The sequence below is a fragment of the Neomonachus schauinslandi genome, chromosome 10 (genome assembly GCF_002201575.2).
Source record: "Neomonachus schauinslandi chromosome 10, ASM220157v2, whole genome shotgun sequence".
NCBI lineage: Eukaryota > Metazoa > Chordata > Mammalia > Carnivora > Phocidae > Neomonachus > Neomonachus schauinslandi.
Window position 1 is genome coordinate 117,475,405 of NC_058412.1, and position 17,813 is coordinate 117,493,217.

General features: G+C 40.0%; 1 protein-coding gene across 1 annotated transcript in view; it reads left to right on the top strand.

Moving 5' to 3' along the window:
• RALGAPB (Ral GTPase activating protein non-catalytic subunit beta) overlaps positions 1 to 17,813 on the top strand; it is a 90,646-nt gene that overhangs the window by 41,082 nt on the left and 31,751 nt on the right. Inside the window, exons 11-18 of the mRNA XM_021688941.1 lie at positions 1,461 to 1,628; positions 2,169 to 2,283; positions 2,667 to 2,814; positions 5,607 to 5,671; positions 7,527 to 7,656; positions 9,435 to 9,556; positions 11,048 to 11,230; positions 12,307 to 12,458. Coding sequence (XP_021544616.1) covers positions 1,461 to 1,628; positions 2,169 to 2,283; positions 2,667 to 2,814; positions 5,607 to 5,671; positions 7,527 to 7,656; positions 9,435 to 9,556; positions 11,048 to 11,230; positions 12,307 to 12,458 — 1,083 coding nt within the window. The remainder of the gene's footprint in view (positions 1 to 1,460; positions 1,629 to 2,168; positions 2,284 to 2,666; positions 2,815 to 5,606; positions 5,672 to 7,526; positions 7,657 to 9,434; positions 9,557 to 11,047; positions 11,231 to 12,306; positions 12,459 to 17,813) is intronic.

The window sequence follows — 17,813 nt, forward strand, 5'->3', positions numbered from 1 at the left end:
GAAAGAGGATCTGATTAATCAGGTGTCTTCCTCTGGTCTAGCCAGCAACAACTGTGAGGGTGGGTCACACGAAGTGCTGGAGCTCATCTCTTGTGGTGGGGGCATAGTCTCAGGAGGGAGACTATGGGTTGGGGAGATACTCCAAAGAGTAAATAGCAATAAGGGAGAAGGCTGTGATCGTGAGCTTTCTGTCTGGCCCCTAAGACTGGATGGGTGGGAGTACGACCACCTGAAAGAGCAGATTTGTTAGAGGGCAAGTGATGAATTAGTTATGAAACTATTGAGTTTGAGATGCCTGTAGGATATTAATCAACAAATATTTAAGTTCCTACTGTGTGCCAGACACTGTGCATAGGAAGTACTGGAGTAATCAGTACAAATTATCAGTAATCAATAATTAGACATGACCTGCTTTCAGGTATCCAACACACTTTTGGTTAACAGATCTGGGGCTCACTTGAGAGGCATGGGCTAGAGATTGGTTTGGTTATATTCAGGAGCTTAAAAGCAGGTTAAGGCGAGAGAGAGCTTATTAGAGAGTGGAGCTTGACAGCCTGATGGATACCAGTATAGGAGTCAGGTGGAGTAAGAGGGTCTATTACAGAAAACATCTACAGAGGTCACAGAAGGAAAAGAAGAGAAGAAGGGAGTAATTAAAGGGTTGAATGCTTTAAAAAAGGCAGAGGAAGTTAAGACTTAGACATGTCTTCTGGATTTAGCAGTTGAGTGGCTGTTGGTTATTTGCTGACATGGTTTCAACTGATTCTAGGAGGATAAGCTAGATTGCAGTGTGCTGAGTAGTGACCGGGAGGTGAGGAAGTTGTTTCCCGAATAGGTTTGTGGAGAAAAGTGCCTCATGGTAGTAGAAGAGTTTACCGATATAGTTGCTCTTGAATGATGGCAGATCGAATACTTAGTTGATTGGGGGTTAGGAGAGGAGGATAAAAGAAAGTGGGCTCAGGATTATTCCTAAAAGGAGTCTTACTCAGACTCACCTCCATGTCGTGGTAAATGCAGGGTTGAAAGGTTTCTTTCTTTCATTGTCGCCCCGGAAATGATGGGGAAAGAGAAAAGCCACAACACACACTTTTTTTCTTCTTCAGGAATTGGGAAAGGTTGCAAAATTTTACTGGCATGGAATTCAGTTCACTAATTACTAATTACTCCAGTCATTTGTCTTGTTTTGGTGACTTCATTTGCAGGCACCTATAACTGAGTTGCAAGGCTTAACACTTCAAGAAGGTGTAATAGACATGAATCTTTTTTCTCTTTTCATTGGGAAAGATAATTTGGTTTTTAGTATATTTGCTTTTGAATTGTTCTAACTCTAGTAACACCTCTTAAAGGATAGAAGTAGTGAAGAATGGAAATAGACTTTCAGATGACTGTGTAGAAAATATTAATAATTATGAAAACAATTGATCAGCAGTTTATTTAAAATTTTTTTCTTGCTTTCCTAGATTTTACATGCTTTTAATTCAAGGTTTGCAGATAAATGATTATGTGTGCCATCCTGTCTTGGCCAGCGTTATTCTAAACTCCCCTCCTTTGTTCTGCTGTGACTTGAAAGGGATTGATGTTGTGGTTCCTTACTTTATTTCAGCTCTTGAAACCATTTTGCCTGACAGGTAAGTTCTCACTCTGTACTAGCATATCACTTGTTGGGTTTGGCCTGGTCTGTTTTGGTGCTTCCTCCCCAGTTTCCTTATTTATCCTGTGCAGTTGTCTTTATAGCCCAAGGGGACTCAGGTCACATTACGTGAGCATAGAACGTCCAGATATACCTCATCCCTGAATTCATTTAGTTCTAATTTGTCCTGGGCATGTTGAATCCTTTTTGGCCTGGTTTAGAGGGCTAAGAACAACCCCAGCCCAGAGGTCCTACTTTTATAGAGTAGATCATACATTTGAAATCAGTCAGTCAGATTCTAGTTTAATTCTCTAACAGTTTAACGTAGAAATTCACACACATGCACACATACACACACCCCGCAGAATATAAACTCAGTGGAAAGTAGTTACTGCATTCTTTATGAAACCAAATCCAGTGCTTATATTGTGAAAAATTGACATAATGTATATTTGGCAATAGCTAAAAACAGGCTTTGGTTTGGAAATACCAATAGCTATTTCTTTTTTTCTTTCTTTCTTTTTTTTTTTTTTGGCAGAGAACTCTCAAAATTCAAAAGCTATGTAAATCCAACAGAATTGAGAAGATCTTCCATTAATATCCTCCTTTCTTTGTTGCCCCTCCCACATCATTTTGGCACAGTCAGATCTGAGGTAATGTTTTATTAAAGTTTTTTATATTCTATATTCTGTTTTGTGTGGTTAAATCTGTCACATTGTATTTTAAAAATGGAATATGAGCTTTTTAAAACTTTTCTCAGATTATTTCAGTCAAATCGACAAAGCTGATTTATTGTGGTATTTCTTCTTTCAGCCAGCCAGCATGCCTTGGTCTACTATTTCAGGTGGCGATAGCTAGTGACAGCTAATAATAACACATGTTGAGTGAGTTAGTGCCAGACTTAGCACAGGAGCTAATACTAGTCAGATTGAAAGCCTTGCTTGTTAGCCTGGTCTCTTTGTCCACTGTAGGAGTTGCCACATGGGCATAGTGCACCACAACAGTTGATGTTGAATATTATTTGTTTCTTCCATAGGTGGTCCTGGAAGGAAAGTTTAGTAATGATGACAGCTCTTCATATGATAAACCAATAACTTTTTTGTCCCTGAAGTTGAGACTTGTGAATATACTAATAGGTGCCTTGCAAACGGAAACGGACCCCAACAACACTCAAATGATACTAGGTTTGTGTTCACACATTTTTTTGTAAGTGAGCCCACACACTGTTGACCCCAGGCATGCTTGTAAGGCAGGGGTCAGTGATGAAGCCTGAGCCTAATACAGCTCTACTTATTCTGAATCAGAGGCAGAATTTGTTTGCTTTTATATGTGAAAAAGTTTAAAGGGGTGAGAAGAGGGAAGGGGAAAGCATTATAGTTGTTTTAGGGGGTCATTTTTGCTTAGTTTTATTTGTGTTATTTTTCTCTTTTCCTCTTGCCTTTCCTCTCTCCTCCTGTCCCCTTACCCCCTTCTTCCTCTTCCCTCTCTCCTCTTTCCTTCCCTCCCTTACATCTGCGTTTTCCTCTGCCTCCTGCCCATTATGTCCATGGGGAAAAAATTTGGAGTTGGGTGTAAATCTGGAAGCTATGTCAGAACCCTACCAGGAGGAAACTGAGAAGTAGCTGTTGCTGTGCTTCCTTCCTTTTTCCTTAATGTTCTCTGTTGGTCTCCTGATCGTACTGATTCTCTGTTTTATTTTTTTTTTAATTTTTTTAAAGATTTTATTTATTTATTTGACAGAGAGACAGCGAGAGAGGGAACACAAGCAGGGGGAGTGGGAGAGGGAGAAGCAGGCTTCCCGTGGAGCAGGGAGCCCAGTGCGGGGCTCGATCCCAGAATCCTGGGATCAAGACCTGAGCCGAAGGCAGACGCTTAACAACTAAGCCACCCAGGCACCCCTCTCTGTTTTATTTTTATTAAAAAAATTTTTTTTTAAGATTTTATTTATTCATCAGAGAGAGAAAGAGAGGGCACAAGCAGGGGGAGCGGCAGGCAGAGGGAGAAGCAGACTCCCTGCTGAGCAGGGGACCCCCCCCCCCCGATGCAAGACTTGATCCCAGGACTCTGGGATCATGACCTGAGCCAAAGGCAGACGCTTAACTGACTGAGCCACCCAGGTGTCCCTGATTCTCTGTTTTATTTATTTATTTATTTTTTTAAAGATTTTATTTATTTATTTGAGACAGAGAGAATGAGAGAGAGAGAGCACATGAGAGGGGGGAGAGTCAGAGGGAGAAGCAGGCTCCCTGCCGAGCAGAGAGCCCGATGCGGGACTCGATCCAGGGACTCCAGGATCATGACCTGAGCCGAAAGCAGTCGCTTAACCAACTGAGCCACCCAGGCGCCCTGATTCTCTGTTTTAAATGGCTCCTCATCATTATGCCCACTGCCGTATTTTAAGCCCCCATTATTTGTCAGTTGATTACTACAACTGTACAACTGTCTCTTTCTGTACTTCTGGCTTTTTTTTTTTTTTACTTCTGGCTTTTCGTCAAAGCCAGGAGCATGGCCCTAGGTATAGGTGCTCTGAGGACAGTACTAAAGAACTGAATGGCATGGCTTTCATCCTTGAGCAAGTCTTATTGCAGAGATTAGAATATTCTCACAAAGTGTGAGATAATTACAGCGGGCAGAGCTGATTGCATGTCTTGTTAAATGTCTTTACTGTTGAGAGAAGAAACCAAAAGAGCAAGGAAGACTTCATGGGGGGAAGTGGAAGTTAAATTTGATCTTCTAGGGCAGAATTTGAATAGGCAGAAATGAGGTTAGGATTTCATTTCAGGAGAGGAAATGTCATGGCCAAAGAATTGGTGGTAGCAGGAATAGTTGGAGTGTTTGGGAAGTATAGTATGTTATGCAGTGAGAAGGTGGAATAAATAGCAAAGAATAAATCCTTTCATTTTGAAAGAGTTGAAAGAACAGAGGTTAAATCTTGCTATGAGGGGGCCTCCAAGTTGTAGTGTTTTAGGTTATTCAAATAATGTATCACTTGAAATCAGATAATTTTCTACAGAGTTGTTATTTAGTTTTGCTTTACCCTTGTTTTGAAGAGCTCCATGTGTACATTTCAAGGAAGAGTGAATTGTCAACTCTTGCCGTAGATTGGCAAAGCTGTGTCTGTCCTCTCTTTATCCATTGTGGACAAGAGTACTCCCATACTGAGATGAGAAGCAGTGTGCTAGGCTCACCATCTTATTTCTGTTCCAGCCTTTCTAGGCCTGTAAGTTCCTTGATAGTAAATATGTGCAGCCTTCAGAATATGCAGACAGGGGTAACCCTGAACCATGTGGCTTTAATCATTCTTAAAAAGCAGTCTGATCAGGGGCACCTGGGTGGCTCAGTTGGTTGAGCATCCGACTGGTGATTTCAGCTCAGATCATGATTTCATAGGTCATGGGATCAAGCCCCACATCTCGAGGCTCTGTGCCCTGCAAGGAGTCTGCTTGAGATTCTCCCTCTCCCTCTGCTCCTCCCCCAACTCACACCCTCTCCTTCTCTTGCTTTCTCTCCCTCAAATAAATAAATAAATAAGCAAATCTTTTAAAAAGGCAGTCTGGTCAGAAAGACATAGCTGTGATTTTTGTTATTTTTCTTTTATTTCTAAAAGAACAGAATCTGTTTTTTTAAAGTATTCCATAATAATTTTTCTGTTTGTAGTAGCCTTGAAATTGAGATGCTTACATCTGGTCTTAAATATCAGTTTAAAAATATCTGATAGTGGTCATGTTTTTATATAGTTAAGTTTGACCCTCAAGTTTATTTTAGAAAATGTGGTTTTAAAACTTTGAAGGCAGATCAGAATTAGGGCATTTCTAAAGAGTGTTTTTTTCATACCAGTCAATAGATTTATTAGTAATTTTATGGACATTTCAAGAATAGTCAGCTAAAATCATATTCTTATCTCTATTGAGATATTTTAGCCATTTTAGTATTCTTGTCATGTATTTAAATAAAATGCATTTTTTTGCTGTTACAGGGGCAATGTTAAATATTGTTCAAGATTCAGCACTTTTAGAAGCCATTGGTTGCCAAATGGAGATGGTAAGAAGCATACCACATGTAATCTGTCAGAATATCAACATCTGATTTTATGTAAATTGCATTCCAAAATGTCTGTCCTTGTGATTTTTTTTTTTTTTTTAAAGATTTTATTTATTCATTTGAGAGACACAGATACGGAGAGAGAGAGAGCATGAGCAGGGGGGAGACAGAGGGAGAGGGAGAAGCAGGCTCCCCGCCGAGCAGAAAGCCCGATGCAGGGCTCGATCCCAGGACCCTGGAATCATGACCTGAGCCGAAGGCAGACGCCCAACCATCTGAGCCACCCAGGCGCCCCTGTCCTTGTGATTTTTAAAGGCATTTGTTCGTAAATTCAGCTCACTGATTCAGAAGGATCATATTTTAAAATATATATTTTGAGGTTTCTTACCTTTGAGTGTTTCCTCAGCCATTCATCAGGTCCTTGAGAGATTCTGCATGAGAGAAATTTCAGCTAGATGCAGTCTTTATTTCTGGGCAGTCTCTACTTAAAGCTCTTAACTTCTTTTGCCGTGCTGGTGAACTGGGCTTGAGTAATCTAGGAAAAGCCTCCTATTCCATAATTCCTTCTATCCCTAGTAGATTTAATGCTGTCTAGAAACAAGTATTGAGTTTATTCTTTTCCATGTCATCAGCTCTTTTAGCTCCTCTAGACCAAAGTTTGAAAGTCCTCTAAAGCACCAGTACTTCCAAATTAAAAAAGCTTCCCAGTGGGGCGCCTGGGTGGCTCAGTCGTTAAGCGTCTGCCTTCGGCTTGGGTCATGATCCCAGAGCCCTGGGATCGAGCCCCACGTCGGGCTCCCTGCTCAGCGGGAAGTCTGCTTCTCCCTCTCCCGCTCCCCCTGCTTATATTCCCTCTCTCACTGTGTCTCTCTCTGTCAAATAAATAAATAAAATCTTTAAAAAAAAAAAAAAGCTTCCCAGAGACTCCCACTGACCCTTGCTTCTGGCTTCAGGATATGTGATCCCCACACCTGGAGTAGAGGCAGGAGAGGGGGGAAATTTATAGGGTATACTGGAATGAGCTGGGTAGATGTAGGATGGGTGATCAAATTATTATTAAGGAAATTATATTTGTATCCCGGTAGGTAGCTAATAATAGTCAACTGATCTGGATATAATGAATTTTGTTTATATGGGGGAAAATGAGAGAAACCTTTAACAGATACCTTTGTTAGCCCACATACATGTAGAAATTAATCTTTATACTAACCATGATATCTTATTGTTTGTGTTCTATGATGTAACTACATTTGAAAGTTACTGTTGTTTGTTTATTTGCGTTTTGTTTTTTTAAGCTTGTACTCCTGAAGTCTTGCTTAGGAGGCATAGGGTAATTGTTTAAGGGCCCAGAGTCATTAGCTAGTGAAGTCTAGTGAAGATAGAAAAGGTCTTGGGCTGGCCCTTTATAAACAGCAGCAAAGAAGACTCCAGAATGGACACCCATAATCATCAGACCCTTCATACCCTTCAGTAGATGGTGTCTACGCAAAAACACCACAGTAATTTTAATCCCTTGTCCGGTTTTTTAAGATTTTATTAATTCATTTGACAGAGAGAGAGCACAGGCAGGGGGAGCGGCAGAGGCAGAGGGAGAAGCAGGCTCCCTGCTGAGCAGGGAGCCCGAAGCAGGGCCTAATCCCGGGACCCTGAGACCATGACCTGAGCCGAAAGCAGACGCTTAACCGACTGCGCCACCCAGGCACCCCTCCTCCTCAATTTTTATCTGTATATCAGTTTGTGCTACTTAGTTGGCCCATTCTGTTTTATCAACATGGCTTTTAATGACTGACTTCTATCTGTACTTGTCAATTCTGGATGTAGCTCTCAAATCTTTGTTCCATTTTTATTTGACTAGGGTGGTGGAGAGAATAACCTGAAGAGTCATAGTCGCACTAATAGTGGTATTAGTTCAGCAAGTGGTGGAAGCACAGAGCCCCCAACTCCCGATAGTGAAAGACCTGCTCAAGCTCTCCTAAGGGATTATGGTAAGCCATGTTTGTTTTTTTTGAAATCCAAAGATTATTGAGTAAGTTTTAATGCCCAGATTCATAAAACAATCTTTTTAAACAAAATTGTAATGTTCATGATTTTAATGTATTTAAGTATAATACTTAATAACCTAATACTTATTAGTCTAAAAGATTTTTAAAAAGAAAACAAATCTTTTAAAATTACCTCTATAGCTTTTAGTAGCTAGATTTTGGGTAGTTTATTAGATTTTATAAATGATTATAGTGGGGGGGGTCAGGAAATATTTATGGATTCTTTTACCAGATACTGGTAATATGGAGAAATAGAACGTGCTCTGCCTCAGGCTCTAATGATAGGGATAGCCAGCACATCAATTATTGCAGTGTGGTACATGAAGTGATAAAATATACATTAGATGGAACCCAGACGAGAGAGTCTTTGTGTTTAAAAATTATATACCCTATAAATTTTAAGCAAAAGTAAGGAAACATTTGCTAGCAGAGCATCCTCTTCAGTGATGTTCTGTACCTTGGCACGCACTTTACGGGTTCTGTGAATTTGTGGGTGCCTTTTTTTTATACATGATTATTAATATTGTATTGAATCTGTGAGTGCTAGTCCAACATGACTGGAATGAAATCTAGATCCTTGGATGTAAATTTAATTTTTTAATTATCTGGAAAATTCATGAGCCTAGGAGTCCAGGCATGTTTCAGTTTGCTTTAAGTATCCTTGAGCATGTCAAATACATCTGGTCATTATGTTAAGGTTATTAAACAAATTTAAATATTGCATTTATAAAGCAGTTATTTAAATTGTTAACTTATTCATTATGTTCATGGATTTAAGTATACTGTGGGTGAAAATTTGTTTTTCATGCTTTCTAAAACACTTCTGAACTAAAGAACTTTTTGAATTATTGTATGTGTTCTAATATAAATGTTTGAAGTGATTATTGTTTGTTTCAGCCTTTTGAACTGGTGTTAGTGAGTTCTGCTTGTAATGTCGTAAAGTAGTTTTTACTAAGAAATCCAGATTTGTGTTAGTGTCGCATGAATGTCTCTCTTTAATGATCATTCCTTTTTCTGTTGTCACTGCCCTCTTTCTGATAGGATCGACAGGTATAATGTCCCTAAAGCTTCCTTTATAAAATCAGTTTAATTTGTCCTAATTTATTATTAGCTAATTAGTAATTACTTTTAAATGTAGAACTAGAGGCCAAATAAAAATATGTTGACTTGGTTATTTAATTTTTTTTAAAGAAACATTAAAGTAGCTTTAGAGAATTAAATGTTAAAATGTGTTTGAAAAGGCATTGCATGTGACTTTTGATAGTTTAAACCCTGAAAATAATTTCAGCAGATGTTTTAGGGTATTCCTAACATCTGAGGAGATTCTGAAATGTGAATTCTTTTTTCTATAAAATTCCAAGGAAATAATTGATAGCCTTTTCATTGTTTTTTTGAAAATGTAACTCTCTATGAGTTAATTAAGAAATTTTTAAGATATATTGAACTGCCAAATCCTAGTGGATGTCTGTGTAAAAGTACCTGAGCTGGGAGCTAGAAGCTGCTTTGGTCCAGTGTGTGTGCCCTGTGCACTGTTGTTCAGTCAGGCTTGATGCTCAGGCCAGTGGGGTGGGGAGCATAGCACTGTGTGGGTGCCCGTTGTGCTCACTGTGGCTGCTGTGGTCTGTGCCTGGTGGAATGCTGTGCTTCTCGTTACTAATGCTTAGTTGTTTTCCCTCCCTGTGGGATGTGGCATTGGGGTTATATCCTAGCTCTTAATACAGATTCAGCTGCTGGGCTCCTGATTCGCAGCATTCATCTTGTCACCCAAAGACTCAACTCCCAGTGGCGGCAAGACATGAGCATATCACTGGCAGCTCTAGAGCTCCTTTCTGGCCTGGCAAAGGTGAGGAGAACAGTCCTTTTATTTTAGCCCAATAGCTTTGGACCATGTCTCTTTTTCCTGTATCTCTCAACTCCTTGAAATGGGTATTACAATGTTGCTTATACTCAAACATAGTTTTATCCAGAGTGTGCAAAGTAAGCCTCCAAGTGAAATTTTACAAAGTGAACTTTACTTTTTTTAATAGGCTCAAAGATTATGAATGATACTTTTGCTGTTAAGTTACAGGAAACATTTCAGTACTTCCTATTTATTTGCACATGATAATAGAATATCTGTTGATTTTTTTTTTTTAAGATTTTATTTATTTATTTGACAGAGACACAGCGAGAGAGGGAACACAAGTGGGGGAGTGGGAGAGGGAGAAGCAGACTTCCTGCCGAGCAGGGAGCCCGATGCGGGGCTCAATCCCAGGAGCCCGGGATCATGACCTGAGCTGAAGGCAGATGCTTAACGACTGAGCCCAGGCGCCCCTACCTGTTGATTTTGTATTTTCTTATAATACCCTTAAATTTTCAACATGACATTTTGTGTCATTGTAGGATCATCTGATTTTAATAAATGCACATAAAAATGTGCATAAATTTCAAAATATTTATGCTGAGTAGAAAAAGCCAGACCCCTTCCCCAAAAAAGAATACAATACATATGATTTTATTTGTATAAAACTCTAGAAAATGCAGATTAACCTGTATTGACAGAAAGCAGATCAGTAGTAACCTAAGGAAGGGGCATAAAGGAGTGGAAAAAGGATTAGAAAGGTGCATGAGGATATTTTAGGGGGTGATGGATATTTTTCGCTATTTTGATTGTGGTGATAGTTCACAAGTGTATACTTATGTCAAAATTTATGAAATTCTTCACTTTAAATATGTGTAGTTTCCTATATGTTAATTATACATCTGAGCAGCTATACAGAACTTTATAGCCCATAGAGCATTACCGCAGGGTTGGGTTAAGGGGCTTCGGAAATGTATACACGTTCCATTGCCAGATATTCTTTTGATATCTGACGATGATGGATAGGTGCACCCCAGGAGTTTAGGTTTTTAGCCAATGAAAAAATATGCTAAAATGAAATAACTGTTTTGGAGTTTGAAAAATGTTCTCTGATTTTATAGAGTATTTTATGATGATATATCTGAAATATTTCTCTGTATAAATAATACTTATTTTTAAGATTTATTTATTTGAGAGAGAGCAGGAAGAGGGGCAAAGGGAGAGGGGGAGAGAGAATCTCAAGCAGGCTCCACCACCAGCACAGTGCCTGACATGGGACTCAATCTTACAACCCTGGGATCATGACCTGAGCCACAATCAAGAGTTGGACACAACCGATTGAGCCACCCTGGTGCCTTTGTATAAATAAAATTTTTGAAAGCAGGGCTTCCTGTGGTGTATCCCAGGGTCAGAAAGACCAGGCTACAGTGCAGACAGTTTGAAATCAGTACAGTGGTTCCTGGCTAACTGTGTTCCCCATATGAATATGCTCAGGTGAAGGTGGTGGTTGACTCCGGAGACCGGAAGCGAGCCATCAGTTCCGTGTGCAGCTACATTGTGTACCAGTGTAGTCGGCCAGCTCCTCTTCACTCCCGGGATCTGCACTCCATGATAGTAGCAGCTTTTCAGTGTCTCTGTGTCTGGCTGACAGAGCACCCTGATATGCTTGATGAAAAGGTTAGTTTACTAGGTCTTAAAACAGGAAGGAGAAACAAAAATGTATGTTGGGAAGATGCCCTTAAAAGAGAATATTTAAATACAATATTGCATACTTTAAACTGAATATACTTGTTATATTTTGGTAGGACACTTGCTCAACTCAAAAATTGTCATCATGCTTATATTTGGTTGCAAATTAATCCATAGAGAAGTTCTTTTGAAAGATGGAGCCTTGACTACTTTATCTGAACTATCAAGAAAATTCTTTCTTGAAAGGATGTGGTAGCTTTGAGATGGCCAGAAGGCACTTTGGTCACCCATTGCCAAACTTCGAAGGGCAGTTGGTAGCCAGGTTGCAAACCTAGAGCACAGCTTGCCGTAACGGTTTGCCTGTATATTAAAAATTTCATTTCACACATATTTTCCACTTTCAAGTAGGCACAGATATATCTAGGCTGATTTCCCTTGCCATTGTTCCATTTAATATCTTCCTTATAGGGAGGCAGGTGGTTATCAAGAATTCATAGTGTAAATAAGAGGTATCAGTCTCATTGAATTTATGGAGAGCTTTGTATCATTTTAAAATAATACTATTGATTAAATCTTAGTTATTTTCATTATGGCTTCTAATGTTATGGTACCAAGAATTGCTTAAAAATTTCAGTAACTGATGAACTTCCCTTTGGATAATCTAATGTCTTAGGTTTCCATCTTGCTCCTGAATTTTTTTTTAATCTTAGTGACTTAATGTCTTAAACCACCCCAGGTTTAACTGAATTACAGTTCTATCTCTTAAACTTGGGCTTTCATGATTTTATAGTCTGTGGTAATTTTATAAGAATTATAACTGTTAAGATTGAATTGAATTTATCATTTATTATCTAACTCTGAACATTCAAATTCAGTTCTTTAAAGAAAAATTGGGGGGGGCAAAGTTTATTATATTATTGTGAAATTAACATACACCTTTTAAAGTGAGAAGGAAACTGAAGCCCACCACCAAAACACAACCACTGTTAGCATTTTGCTGTATTTCCTTATCTTCTCATAAGATAGGTTTATTACAAAAACTGATTTGCCTTTCCTGCTTCTAGGACTGTCTTAAGGAAGTATTGGAGATTGTGGAACTGGGTATTTCAGGAAGTAAGTCCAAGAACAGTGAGCAAGAGGTCAAGTACAAAGGAGATAAGGAGCCAAACCCTGCATCTATGAGGGTAAAGGATGCTGCTGAAGCCACCCTAACATGGTATGGAAAGTGACTGCACAGGGATTGCACCTAGCAGTTAGATGGGGTTAGCTGCAATCCATGTTTCTTCTCCTCCCCAGTTGTTCAGCATGAAGTGATGTAATCTTCCAGGGTACTTTTTCTTTAGAAATAAAATGGAAAGGAAAAACTTGTTTTGGGGACCAAAAGAAACCAGGAATATGGGGCTGAGAGTTTGGGTTCTTGTTTTTCTGTGCTAGTTGGCTTTAATTGAAGTCATATCATGTTAGAGTTAGACAGGATCTCAGAAAGCCTTACTCTTCCTCTTCACTTTGGTGCCTGAGTCCAGAGATGGGATCTGTCTGAGGTCACACTATTAAGTCTCCTGCTTCTTAGCTCAGTGGTCTATATTCTGTTACATTTATATATGTATTAGAAGTGCATTCAGTCAAGATCTATGAGCTCCCTCTTATGAACTTGTAATAGGATTGTAAAGATAAATCAGATTTAGTCACCACCCTCAAGGAGCTTCTTGTCCAATAGGGAAGGTAAGAGATGAGCACAAATAGCTATAATGTTAGGTGGAGAGTAAGTGCTGCAGGAGAAGAGGTATAATAACATGCTGGAAGGGGGAAATGAATACTTCCAGATATGGGGCAATCAAAGATTTCTAGAGAGGATGACATTGGACCTGACTTTTACAGGATGGGTGTAGTTTCATCAAAAGCCAGATTACAGAGTGGTTAAGAAGGCAGCAAGAGAAGATTTCTGTTCTAACCATTTTGGTAGTAAAGGGATGGAGACAGGTTGGAACCTTAGAAAAATAGCAAAGATTGCTGAAAGAGTTTGGATTTGGCTGGTACTTGAGGAGAGTGGAAAGAGGGAGGGAAGGCAGTGTAGGCATATTTATGGATTGGAGGGAAGAGTTGAGTGGAGAAGATTAAGTAGAATCACATAACAGTTGGAAAGTTGGAGCTTATGAAAGGGTAGTGTGGGTGAAGACCCAGAAAATATAAAAGCAGGAAGGAGGATGTCAGGTTAGTCTGGATTGGCTCATCTTGGTTGTAAAGTGGTAGGCAAGACTGCTTGCAGATTTGTATGTAAATCAGCCCTTACCAAGATCCCAGAATCTTTTGAGTTCAGTGGTCTATTTATCACTTGGGGCGTGCACAGTAAAGTTGGATTTATTTCTCTTCCTCTTGGGCTTTGGTCATTCAGTACATTTTTAGAAGCATGCATGCTTTTTTTTTTTTTTTTTTTGTGGAACAATCATAATATTTTTAGTGAGGAAATACCAAGATTAAAACATACAAAAGTATATGAGGAGAATTATATGGTATTAAATGTGTCCCTAGAATCAGAGGAAAAGAACAGCTGATAAATTTAAGAAAGATTTTAACTGGAAAAGATTACAGGAAGTAGAAAGTCCATTCACCTTAAGAAAAACAGTAAACACCCACAAACTTCCATCTTCAGGTTTTCAGTAATGGTTTTTTTTTGTACGACCATTAGACTAACCTCCCCCACAAAATTCAACCAACCATCATAAAAATTAAGTTGTGGACAGGTCCAGCTGGCTATATTCCATGTTTACCCTTAGACACTTTTCCAGCCAATGAGGGTGAAGTTCATGGTGCACACAGCAAGAATAAAAAGAGAATCACTTCCCTTCACACAGAAGGAACCCCCCATCTTGAGCATCTTGCTGCACTTTGCAGTGTGAGGTGTCTCAGTGCTTGCGGGCACTCTTCAGCCCCATAACTGTGAAGGTAGCAGCTGTCAGTTTCTCATAAACCAGGACCATGAGAGCAGCAGTGAGGACTGTCTGTAGCAGTTTGGCTTCAAGGCCTTTGTAGAGTCCCATGATTCCAAAACACTTTACTCGTTGGTGAAGAAGATAGAGAACATTCCGAAGACTCCCCAATAGAAGCATGTATGCTTTAGTTTAGTCCTGCTTACTGCACTGGCTAGGCTCTCAGTGTGCTTCTGGAGGTTTGGCTAATAGCTAGAAAATTAGGAAAATGTGAATGCAACTGTTGAAACATGTACTTACAAAGGCGATGAGTACTAGAAATAATACAAGTTCAGAGGGGTGCCTGGATGGCTCAGTCAGTTAAGTGTCCAGCTCTTGGTTTGGTTTGGTTTTTGAAGATTTTCTTTCTTTATCTGAGAGAGAGAGATTGTGCTCTAGTGGAGGGAGGGGCAGAGGGAGAAGCAGATTCCCTGCTGAGCAGGGAGCCTAATGCAGTGCTCAATCCCAGGACCCTGAGCCAAACACAAATGCTTAACCAACTGAGCCACCCAGGTGCCCTTCCAACTCTTGGTTTCGGCTCAGATCATGATCTCATGGGTGGTGAGATTGAGCCCCGAGTTGGGCTTCGCGCTCAGTGGAGAGTCTGCTCCAAGATTATCTTCCTCTGCCCCTCCCCCCACTGTGTGTGTGTGTGTGTGTGTGTGTGTGTGTGTGTGTGTGTGTCTTTCAAATAAGTCTTAAAAAAAAAGTTCAGAGAGAAGACCGTGTTGGGGGTGGGGTAGACTGAAAAGCTTTATAAAAGAATTGAGCCTTGATGTGTGCCTGGAAGAGTAAGAAAGATATGGAGAGAAAGGGGGAGAGCATTTCTCACTGGGAGCTCTGTATTATACAAAAGTAAGTTTGCTGCATCCTAGCCTCATTCCTGTGAGAATATGACACTGCAAGAACTGGATATGTGCTCAGAATGAGTAGTGAGCCCTGGCTTCCAGGCAGCCTAGCCAGTGGTTATCTATGTGGCTCATCTGTTTTATCTGCAGCTGTCTGGTTTCTGCTGCCAACTCCACAAATGTTATCTCCAGTTACCAGTCTTGAAGAGGGCCCTGCAGAGTATTGTCATCATGAAACCTGTCCCAAACCAAATCTGTCTGTTCCCTCAAAATTACTGCTGTTTTCTAATTATGCAAACATAGACCTTTGGCTTTTTTTCTGAGTTATCTCTGCTTTATCTGTCAGTCCCCAAATGAAGCCAGTGACTGAGTCCAGTAGACTTTATTTTTAGAAGTATTTTCTCCATCCCCTCTAACCTCAGCATCCTGGTCTAGGCTTTTCTCATTTCTTACCTAATTTCCCTGTTTTTAATCTCACCCTGTTCATCTTGCATTCCGTTTTTTTTTTTTTAAGATTTATTTATTTGACAGAGAGAGATAGCGACAGCAGGAACACAAGCAGGGGGAGTGGGAGAGGGAGAAGCAGGCTTCCTGCTGAGCAGAGAGCCTGATGCGGGGCTCGAACCCAGGACCCCGGGATCACAACCCGAGCCGAAGGCAGACGCTTAACGACTGAGCCACCCAGGCTCCCCTTGCATTCCGTTTTTTAACTCATCCTTAGGCACTGTTTTTTTTTTTTTCTGCTGCTTGAGTGGTTGAAAACTGAATAGATCTGTTTCCTGCCATGTTGTCTGAACTCCTTGTCTGGCTGTCAAGGCCCTCCTTATTCTGTCCCTACTCATACTGTCTGATCTTTCCCAGCACATCCCTTCTGCCATAGTGGGACCTGGCAGGCCATTTGTGGGCATGCTCATACCTGTCTCTGTGTATTCCCTGGGTTTCATGACTTCCCTCTTTTCCCTGCGATCACATCCTCCACTCTTCAGTGCTCACGTTGGATCTGGCTACCTCCATGGGACCTTCCTTGGCTATTCTGCTTCTGAATGATGACTCTGTGCTCATTCAGTCAGACCCGACTGCATAGTATGGAATTCTATACTGTCACAATTGTATCTGGTTATATTTGATACATGCTAGTGTTGTCTCCCCAACTTGGATAGAGGCCACATTTCCTTCTTCAACACCTCTCACAGTGCTAAGAATAGTAGACAGTTATGAAGTGCAGATTGGCTGGTTGGGTGTTTTCTCCTTTGTGTGCTAATACAAATTCAGAATTAGGACTCTTGGAACACCTTTCAGCAGCCCTTCTATGAAAGCCCCCTGTAAGACATGTATACCGAGTTATTTAGTCTCTAATTTTGGGATACTCTAACCTCCAGGGTTCCCATTTCATTTTTATCGTTAAAAATTTGATGTTTACATTGAACTGAAATCTATCCCACTTTAACTTTCACCTATTGGTTCTAATTCTAACTCTTGATAGTGGAGTCCTCTTTCCAGGCAGTAACGATGTCTGAAGATAGTGCTCATGAAAATAGTGATTTGTTTCTGCCAGTACTTTAAGCTATTTGTTGTATGACAGAGATTCAAGTACTTTTATCATTCTGGTCATTTTTCTCTCAGCGGTGTGGGTTTGACTACATATGTACCTCTTAAAGGTACTGAGTACAATATTCTAGGTGAGTTGGATGATCTTTACGCTCTGTAGGATATTATATTTTCATTAAAATGTACTTTGAGACTGCATTGGCTTTTTGAGAACTTGATGATTTGCATAAAGTCAACTAAAATTAGAGTCTTTTTTCACACATTTATCTTTTGTCTGTTTTTCTCATCGTGTACTTACTTGTTTGGGGGTATTTGGATGTACAGAACTCTACATTTAAACTTGAGATCTCTTTATGTAAGCTTTACCTCATTATTTGGATCCCAACTCTTCCTCTGACATATTAACTCTGCAGCTCAACTTTGGTCAACCGCAGATTTAATGAGCCTGCTATGTGTGTGTCCTAATCAAAGACACTGGTGAAAATATTGAACAGAGAGAGACTCACAAAGCACACCATCGGAGATTTCCATTCAGGTTGACAGGGATTTTTCAATGTTGTCTCCAAGGTTATCACCATACACTGTCAAATACTTGTATGTCTTGATTTCAGAGACCATTTTCTGCCTTTCCAGTCCAGTCACTATCAGAAGAGAAAATGTGGTTAGGCTGGTGTGATTTGATCTTAGTAACCTATTTCCTTGCCAGCAGCCCATCTGATATTGTCTTAGAATCTTGTGTGGAACATGACAAACACACATGGTCCATATACTTTATGACATCTGTCTCTGTCCTGTATTAGAAAACTGAAGTCACATTTTCCTATTTCTGGTCTGCTGGTATTTCACCTGTTTTCCACAAATCCTTAGAGACTTGAACTCACCATCAGATTCTCCTGGTCTTTGAAATTTTTAGACCATCCTCCTCCTAAGAGGAGAGAACATTTTGGATGGAAAACATCTCTTGAGCAGTGTTGCCTTCCATTATCAGAGGTTTTTGCGTTCAGGCATTAGAATGAAGGAGAAAGGGAGAGGCCACTCAAACTAAGGATTGAGATGACAAAAATGTGTTGGGGAGTATTAGTTTTCCAAATGAAGTGTATATGGGGAAGGCCTTCTGATACACTGGTAGTACGTCAGACTCCAAATGAGATGCATATGAAAAGTCAGGTGATATTAGGACCACAAGGTAAAATCATTACAAGATACTTC